The 10,088-nt window shown below is 42.5% G+C and overlaps 1 protein-coding gene across 1 annotated transcript; it reads right to left on the bottom strand.

Moving 5' to 3' along the window:
* Nucleotides 1-5,527: 5,527 nt before the first annotated feature.
* LOC127749389 (uncharacterized) lies at nt 5,528-8,066 on the bottom strand. Its single transcript, XM_052267403.1, has 2 exons — nt 7,842-8,066; nt 5,528-7,756 (listed from the first exon to the last, which is right to left on the bottom strand). Exons 1-2 carry the CDS (start codon nt 8,050-8,052, stop codon nt 5,598-5,600), a joined length of 2,370 nt encoding a protein of 789 aa, XP_052123363.1. The 5' UTR covers nt 8,053-8,066; the 3' UTR covers nt 5,528-5,597.
* Between the last annotated feature and the right edge of the window lie 2,022 nt (nt 8,067-10,088).

Below are 10,088 nucleotides of genomic sequence, written 5' to 3'. Positions count from 1 at the left end.
TGCGGCTGCCTGGGAATGCCATTCTCCATTTTGATTGACTAGAGCATAGGGGACGGATGGGCACGTATATTGTTGGTATCGGGGTGCCGTCGGCGTCCCAACTGCCCATCCCATGCGCCTGTTGTGGGTGCCTTTGTGCGCCACGGGGTGGTAGGCGTGCCTCTGTGTGATTCTCCCACAGTACGGGGTCACGATACCCATGGACTTGGTCTCTGTCAAACGGCGGTGGAGCTGGCCGCACTCGCCGGTTGGCTGGGCCATAAACTGGATATGCCGCTACAGGGGCTAATTGCCAGCGGCTAGCAAACATCTCGGCTCCCTGGTGCAGGCCCGCCTCAAACGCATCGCGTTGGTTCCAGTTGCTGGCGTACCGTGATGCAAAGTGTAAGACGTCCGCTCCGGTGAAGTCAGCAAAGTCCACAACTGGATGCAATTCCATGCCAGCTTTCACCACTATTAAAGGCCGGATTCTGGGCCAAGTCAAGGTGTCTACAACGCACTTGAATGGTGCATCGGGCTCAAAACCTGAACCAGGCTGGCAAAGCTGGAAAGCCAAGAGGAAATCGTGAGATGTCACAATGTCCTCACCTAGGATAAAGCAGAGTTTGTGATTTGAGGCTTGTGAAGAGAGGGTGTTAATGAATTCTTCACCAATCGCCGGTCCAAGGCCAGCCCAATCATCAACATTGGCAGGTTGAGGGAGTGCCACAGAATTCCATGGTGTGCGTGCTATGCGCTGCAGTTTAAACGCTTCAATAGCTGCCCTGGTGTAGAATGCGACGTTGCAAACATCATCACGGCCATTGGTCCAGATCATACCAACAGACGCAATTTGCTGGGGTGTGCCAGGCACAAAACTGTTGCCCAGCTCTGAAGCATACTGCTTATTGTCAAACACACCGGCCTTCATTTTTGCAGTGATTGAAGACTCAGCAATGGTGTTATACAGCAGCTGTGGCCCGTACTCAACGTAGGGTCTCCACGTTCGGGCCTGTTCACCAAGTGCCATATTGGCAGGTCTTGGAAAAGTGCTGAAGTTCGATACACGGTATCGATTAGTGTCGGCTACCCATTCAACCATCTGATTACCAGCGTTCGCGATGGAGTGCGCAAAGAAAAGCAGGCTGTCCAACGGCTGGGCATTGAAGTCAACCAAGCCACAGTATCCGAAATGTGAAACTTCCCGACTGTTCACACAGTTATCGCCAAATTGGCCGACGACACGGCTCTTGGTGTTGTCAAACAACTTGACCCGTGGTGGAGGGGGTGGGGGCGCACGCTTGGATCTGGGTGGGGGTAGGTCACCTCCCTGCCGTTTGTTAGATGGAGTGCCTTCAGTCCCTCGAGAGCAACTTTGCCCACCCTGCTTAGAAAGGGTGTCTGTGCTGGGAGCTGGTCGCTGAAGCTGAGCTTTAGCTCGTGATCTGGACCTCGAAGCAGAGGTGGGGTGGGGGCAGTGGGTGTGTGTGACTGTCTAGGGCGTCTGGTTGAAACAAGACGTTCCACTTGCTTCACAGGGAACGAAGAGACTGGTACACCAGCAAAGTGAGACTTGGCATTCAAGGCGCGCTCAGGCCCGCACGGCGCCGGAGCAGGTGTCCTCTGAGATGTTCGTGCTTGGATGCTTGAGCTGGCATCTTCACCTTCCAGTGAATCAGGGGCTTCTGGGGCATCGCGTAGCGAATCAAGCAGGACATCCCTAGTAGCCAACTCACGAGCAACAGCATTGATAGCAGATAGGTCCGTCATCATGTGTGGGTTACTGCAAAGAAGAATCCCCATTTTGAGCCAATTACGCCATATAGTTTATAGGGGTTTTCATCAGTCATCATTGCGCCCTAGGTTACTGACGTTGGAATGCCCGCTTTCACCATCAGTGAACGCTAATGGCATCCCTTATCCGGGGGGTCGGCGTGGGGGCCACACCGGCCCCAGCCCAGTGGATTGCTGGGACACGTTCCGGACGCCCCTTGCGGGGTTGATAGAGGGAGCCAGCGACGCGGGGGAGTGGTTGCGCATGCGCGTGGGCGGGGTGTGGTGGAAAGCCGGTCCGATGTAGTACACACTTTACAACAATATAGCCGAGATTGTTCTTGGTTGTCTTTGCTTCTATTGCTTCTTTTAAACGTCGGTCAAAAATTTCGCGGGATGGAAGTTCAAGCTGGAGGGCCATTTCGCAATTTTGAATTTTCACTAGAATTATGAATTTTGATGAAGTGTGGAGGAGGCGAGGGAGGGTGAGGGTGACTGGGGTGCCTGGCAACAATACTGGCACTGTGCAAATGCTTGTTGACACTTTCTCCACTTATTGCTTGGCTACCATAAATTCTAGCATCTTTCATAAAATGTTTAAAAGTCATTTAAAAGTCACCATGGTAAGCCGTTCGGCTAATTACCTCCCTGAAACTAAACGCACCCTCACATACAATGGTCATAATTTTTTTTGGTAGGAAAACGTTCGTGCAAACAGCATCAGCAGAGTCGGTGGCCAAGGGCAGCTGTACAGTAAGTGCAGCTGCACCAAGAAGTGCAAGGGGGCAGTGCAAGTGCTAGAGTGCCGCCGCATACGGAAGAACTCTCCTGCTAAAACTGGCACCGCCAATAAAAATTTACACAAGTCACAAGTATGTTGCACGGCATTTACCGTTTTGGGCACGGTAAATGCCCGATTATACCAATGCTACCGGTCAAACCCCGGATTCACCACCCCAAATCGGGCTTTTACCAAACAGCATCGGTAAATCCGGGGTTTGACCGGTGAACCCGAGCCAAAATAATTGTTAAGGATGCTTTTAGTTTGCTATCAGTGCGCGGAGGGTCGCGCAAGGGATGCCAATGGGTCGTCAGGGTTCGTCACTGCCCGCGTGGAGGACTGGAGTGCTATTACGTGCGACTCTTTCGCCCGCCTGCCTGCCCGTCTGCCTCTCTCCCCGCCTCGGCAGTTCGCTGCCTCGTTCTGAAGTTAGGAGAAAGGAGTTATTTACAAATAGTGGACGCTGATTGGCCCGTCGGTCTGCGCGCGCGCGCGCTCCTCGCTCGGATCGTGTGTGACGTTACGCTGCCGTCTTCCCTACGCGATTACCTACGCGACGCGGACCACGCTCATCGCTCTCGCTTTGCCAGTTAGTGATCATTTAGTTTCTATAAAGGACGGGTATCATCCGTATAACTATTTCGGAGTGAGGGTTCGCGATCCTCGAGCCGAGCACCGCCGCCGTGTGGCTCTTCAAGTAAATCTGAGGGTTGGCCTAACAGGGAACTTATCTAAGTGTTAGTCCCCGATTTTGTTCCGCCTTGGGGATTTTTTAGAGTGACCGTATACAAAACGATTGGCAATGAAAATTTGTGCCCAATTTCATATTCGTATCTATAGGGGAAATCCATTTTCTCCACAAATGACTGAAAAAAGCGAAAAAGAGCATTTTTTTCTGAAAAATCCAAAAATGATCAACAGTTTGTATTTAGTTTTAAAATGCTGATTTAAGGCCGAATACCGAGGGGTGGATAACTCCCCTGCCAAGTGTACACCCCTAATTCTGCCCAATTCAAACTAATTCAGACCAATTCAATTTAATTCAAACAAATTCAAAACTAATTCAACTAATTCAGTCTAATTCTAGACAATGTTCAGCCAATTCAAGCCAATTCACGCTAATTCAGAAACATAAAATCGCAATAATTCAAACCAATTTAAAATCAATTCAACCAATTCAGTCCAATTCAAATTCAATTCAAGCCAATTCAAGCTAATTCAAATTCAATTCTTGAAATTTGTACACCCAATTCAGGAGTTATCCACCCCTCGCCGAATACAAACTGGTGGCCGTTTTTGGATTTTTCAGAAAAAATGCTTTTTTTAGTCATTTCTGGAGAAAATGGATTTCCCCTATATGGATACGAATATGACATTGGGCACGAATTTTCATTGCCAATCGTTTTGTATACGGTCACTGTACAAAACCCCCAAGGCGGAACAAAATCGGGGACTTACACTTAGATGAGTTCCCGTAAGGGATGCCATGAATCCCTTTATGACATTTCGGTGAACAAATTTCGAAAATTATACCGAATGCCCCAGCACGTTTTCTTCGAGTTGGTGGAGTTATTGACTCCCTTCTTCCCTCAACGCCACCACCACAATGCAGTGCCACTGCCAATTAGGGTATGCTCCAATTTATCTTATTAAAATAAATGTTGAGGCTTTAAATTATAGGTGGGTCAATAATTTGCTTATTTCCTTGCAATAGATTTTATGTGCTGTGGGTTTATATGCTTGTGGGTCATATCAGAGGATGTATGGAAGAGGAGCTGACATTAACATCTCCCAAGCAGCAGTTTCCAAATTCATAACTGAAGTGACAGATCGACACTTGAAAACTATAAACCCGTAGTTCACCAGGCCTCCGTACAAACCCGTACTTGGCCAGGCCTTCGTATAGACACGTAGTTGGTCAGGCCGCGGTACAGGCACGTAGTTGAGCCGGGTCGCTCAATAGGGTCGTAACTGCTCCGGGGCCGGTTCCGAGATAATGCGAATCTAAGTTTTGGGCTGTCCGTATGATTCGAGGAGGTCATGTTCGATATGTTTGTCGGTCCTGTACAATAGAGTGGTACTTAAGCTTTCATTTGATGTATGTGATGTTGCACAAACATGACTAGAAACTTTGGAAAAGCGTTAAAACCGAGACTGTGTCAGCGGGTCGCCCGACTTACGACTGTTTAGGTGGTAATTCCTGCAACTCGTGCCTACCTCATTCAGGGTAAGTCGAACAGCCTACTTAAATTGCTGTGAATAACCTGCACTTCTGCTACTGGACTTTAATTAATTTTATCTGAACTAACCAACAAGAAAAGTTTTGTGTCTGATAAATTTTTTGCTAATTATTTGCTAAAGGTAAAATTCAGTTTGGGATGATTCTGTTAACGAATAATAATAAACGTCCTATTTTAACAGTAAATTTTACGATGAATGTATAGTATGGATTGGATGTTGTAGTCTGGTTCACAGAAGTTGAAAATTGTATTGATGGAATCGTTTGCTGCAGTCTGCTTCTCACAGCTTTAGGTATTTTTGCTTTTATGTTCAATTTTGATTTGATTAATTTCACTGTTTTTATGTTGCAGGTTTGCTCTGTATAAATATGTCTACTTTTGAGTTCCGAAGTGTGAGGACAGCAAAACTGCCGGCACAGAACTGGCAGACAGTATTGAAACAAACACAACCTTGTGAACAACTGCGTGAACTTAAATAAAATATTGTTCTGTTTCTGTTAACTGCTGTCCATTTCTGGCATTCCCTTTGAAAATAACAAGTAGGAGAAATACTGAAAATAATGTTTATTTTAAAAACAGGACAACAAAGGTTTCCATTGTTTAAAAAAATTACAGGACAAACAATATTTAAAACAAAAATATGATATTATGCCACTGAGGAACAAGTATTTTTTTCATAAAAATATAAGGAAGAACAAGAGAACAAAAATTATGGCAATGACTCAAATTGTTCTCTTTATAACATTGTGCAAAATGTGAGATATGACTCTGTCAGTTAGGAAAAAAAAGTCAAGAACCTAGTACTTAAAGTTAAAATTTACATTTTAATTGTCACTTGCTTCGTTGAAACTTTCATTTGTACTCTCATCCTGGTAGGGAATATTGTCTGAATTATCTGCGTCACTATCCACAAAATCTTCATCAGAGTTATTATTTACATCAGGATTCTTACCTGGACCAGACTTATCTCCATCTTCCTTGTCAGCAGTAGAGCAGTTTCTAATATTTTCCTTTGCAATTTGAAGTTCCTCCTCATAATCAGACTCTTCGACTTCTTCATCATTTTCATAATCAAATAAAAATTCTCTTTCTGCTGTCAGTCTTGCCTCTTCATCCTCACTCAATTCATCTTCATTGGCATCATCAAAAATAAGTAATGGGTTTTTCAAGTCAGGGAAATTCAGTAGTCCTTTGTAAAAATCATGCTTATGAGAGGGTATCACAAGTTCATTGCACAAATTTGCTAAGTCAGTTAGTTTTTTAGCTTTCAACGGCAAAGGACCATCAAAGGCTTTGGGGACCAAATACGTTGTTAAGTTAACTTGGCCGCCTACCTTTGTTATTTTGATTTCTACAGCGGTAGGTGCAGTGAGGTCATGTTTCACAAATACTTTGCCAGGATTTTCTCCATCAACAACAATTTCTCTTACACTCTTCCACTTTGCTTTTCTGTTGGTCCAATTCTGCAAAGTATCTGCCAGTGGATGAAAGTCTAATATATCTGGGCCAACAAGCTTGATATCGTACTTGCTCCCTTTCCTTTTAGCGTTCTCAATGATGGGCACTAAATCCTTGGGAACATAAATTTGCTCATATCGTGCTGCTTTTTCTATTGTGGAGTGCATTGAATCAGCTTCATTCATAGTGTGGCCACGTTCCATGTACCTGTGGGTGATAGTGATATTATACTGAGCCGCAGCCCATGTGTAAGCAGAAAACAAATATTTGTTTTTGTTCTGCCCGCCACAATTGTCTGACCAAATAAAAAAGTCTGTTATTCCTTCTGAAACTTTTTTCTTGATAAAGAGAAGGACACATGTGGCAATTTCATTGGCTCCTCTTTTTGCCTCACTCTCATCCCAAAGATAGCAATATCCTTTCTTGAAAGTTTTGTCATAAACAGTGAAATTATAAGTTGACAACTTCCTTTTGTAAAACACCATGCCTGCTTCTGTTTTTGGCAAGGAAATAACTTGTTGTAAGTCCATTAAGCAGTAACAGACAGTGTCACTACATGCCTTAGCCTTCTTTTCATCTTCTTTTCTTGCAGCTTTTGCGTTCTTCTTATTTCTTAAATGCTCATCAAACTTTGCTTGCAATTTCATTTTCTGAACAGCTGTGCCAATTTCATAAACTAGGCATAAGTCACAGCGATCCTTCTTTGGCTTGTGAAATCCTAAGTTGAACTGAGTGCAAACAATTTTCCTGTACCTTTTTTCTGATTTAATGGCTTCATCAGGTTTATTTTTTGACATCCAAGTTTTGTAAAGCCGCCACATTTGCCTGATAGTGAGAGTAGGAGACAAATATTTCCTTTTAGATCTCATGCGGCAAAAATGTGAAGGTACTGTTTTGAACAAACCAATGTGCTCTTTTATATTACTATCTTGTTTATTTTTTTCTTCAGGATGAATTTTGGGGTGCTTGCCTCGCTTGTCTGGAGAAGTAACGGTGCCACCTCTTTCAAGTTTCTCTACCTGTGTCCTTACTGGACTTTCTGATATTCCCAGTGTGTTTAGAAACATAGTTTTACATACAAACAACTGTCCAGTTGGAAATTTAAAAGAATACTTGATGGTATGAGCTCTTGGAGTCACACCGTCACCAGTCTTCTGTACAGCTGGTTTTTTAATTGTTATAGACTCACGAATAAAACCATCCTGCTTCTGCTTCTCTCCCAGAGCCCAGTATTTTTTAAAAACTTTATCTCGCTCCTCTTCACTTATTTTCTCATGGCATTTAAATCTACAGTTAACACAGGGTGGTCTCATCTGTCTTGCTTGTACTATTACTCCTTTCATACTGGTGTATTCTTTACCTTGATTACAGGCTGCTTTTGCTTTGTCCTGTTTTGATAATGTTCTTTCTTTTTTCCTATATGTCACTTTCTGTGGAGTAACGTTACCCTCATTTTCTTGCAAGATTTCATCTAAATCAGCTAGAGGTGCAGCTAATGCCTCTTCATTTGTAAGACTACTTGCAACTGAAAAGACAGAACTAAAATTAGTATTATCAACTTAAATTAAATACATTCAATAAAGAACAATAGTTCAAAAAGCAATGCTTACTTTCAACTTCTGAAGAACTATTAGGCACCTCTGGTGTCTCAGGTGGAGTTGGTGGAATAGCAAATGTTGGTGTTGGCAAAGAATTAATTGTTAGGTCAGCATTTTTAGATGTGGGAGTACTGTTTCCTGTTTGGGCTGGGGTTCGAAGAATAATTGGCTGTCCTGGAGGTAACAAGCTAGATTTTCTGAATAATTTTGTGAAATTCTGCATCTACATCTTCAATGTTAAGAAATGGCAGATCTTCATCTAAATTTAAAATCCCTGAAACAAGGACAGAGAAAATAATGTTTTTGTTCATATCAACATAATTTCAATTTTCCACCCATCAGATTCCTGATAGATGTTTTAAGCTCACCAATAGGATTGTCCTCTATATTAATTGTTATGGCATCATCACTACTAGTCAAATCTCCTTCTGAATTAAAACCTGTAAACATATGTATGGGGTCAAGAAACAGTATTCTTAAAGAAAAAATATATTCAAAGAAATAGCTTTTCAATAATTTACCATCTCGATACCTTCCGTCGAGAAAGACTCGGCCGCGCGGCCGCTGCTGAAAAAGGCTTGGACGAGCGACGGCTACAGAAAACGGCTCAGTCGGCGGGAGGCTGCTAAGAAAGACTCAGTTGCGTTTTGGCCGCTCGACTCTCGTGCACGTTTGAAGCGCTAGGAAATATCGGTGGTATAAGATATACATTTTCTGATAACGGCAACTGATGCAGAAATGTTTCACCTATCGTTCGCCGTTTTCAGAAAATTTATATCTAAGACCACCGATTTTTCCTAGCGCTTCAAACATGCACGTGCGTCGCGCCGCCAAAATGCAACTGAGTCTTTCTTAGCAGCCTCCCGCCGACTGAGCCGTTTTCTGTAGCCGTCGCTCGGCCAAGCCTATTTCAGCAGCGGTCGCGCGGCTGAGTGTTTCTCGACGGAAGGTATCGATCTGAGATAGGTGATGGTGGTGTCAGAAGAGAACTTCTTGGTATAGGTTTTGGAGGAGTAGGAGTTTTAGCCCTAGGTGCTGGCACTGGAGGAATAGCTTTCACAATTGTCGTTCTGGGTTTGGGCACTGGAATGTTTGATTTGAGACGGGGAACTGGAGTAGGAGTTAGTTTTGGTTCCGAAACTTGTTTGACTGACAGTCTATCCATTTCATCCGCAATTAAATCTGTTGAAGAAAAAAAATACTTAAGAAAATATTCTTATAAGGTTGAAAACTATTCATAATAAGAATTCACTTACCATCGTTAATAACTGCAGGGGAAGGAGGGCTAATTTTTTCAATGTTTTCAGAAACATTTTTAAACGGCACATCAGCAGGAGTTGAAGTTACCCCATCCTTAATTGACATTTCCCTAAATTGACTAGAAGTTGAATCAATATCTGTTGGTAAGATTGTATATTTTAGTGGAACAGTTGAAAAAGTAGGTTTAAAATTATTATGAAAAAGAGAAGAAAAAAAATATACCTTTGGTTTTTGCATTACTGGTAGTTTCAAAGCCAAAATGTTTTCCCTCCATAGCTAAAATAAAATAAAAAGAAAACATGCACAAATTTCAATTAAAGGATGAACATGACCAGATATGCAACTCATGACAATAAGCATATGTTCACAGCAGTATTATTTTCTAATCAAATTTACCAAGGCAAGGCATAAACAAAAGAAAAAGAAAGACTATTTGCCAATGCGTCATTGAGTGAGACAAAATGACTTCAATGCGTACAGATGAAAGGTCGAAGAGAAAACTTGAAACCACATTATCAAATAATATCTTTCACAAGTCATTAACTTGTATTATAGTATGTAACATTTCCCTACTCAATTGGACAAAAAAAGCAAGAAAGGATTGTGAAGAAAAAAGTACCTGAAGCTTTAACAGCACAAGAAGTAGTATCATGCAGAATATTTCTTTTTTTTACATACTGTTCATCAGCTGTTGTGGTAACCATACTAGTTTTTTCAGGAGTAAGTGATTTCCGTTTGAGTCCACACTCTGAAAGCAAAATACATTAATGAATAGTCTTATAAGAGTCCATCAATGCCCACCAGGGCTAATTTTACATACTTTGACTTGGCGGAGAGGGTTGATTTGCAGTTACAGAAATATTCATACATCTGGCTAATAATGGTTTGTGGATAGGATAAGCCAACTTCCTTCTCACTGAGGGGTTAAGTGACTCATCTAGAAATAAAGGTAGCAATTATAATCAGGATTCCTCAAATTAACAGGTGCATAAGAGAGTG

This window comes from Frankliniella occidentalis, unplaced genomic scaffold (assembly GCF_000697945.3).
Source record: "Frankliniella occidentalis isolate FOCC.00 unplaced genomic scaffold, Focc_3.1 Scaffold51, whole genome shotgun sequence".
Lineage (NCBI taxonomy): Eukaryota > Metazoa > Arthropoda > Insecta > Thysanoptera > Thripidae > Frankliniella > Frankliniella occidentalis.
This window is presented reverse-complemented; position numbering and strand designations above follow the sequence as displayed.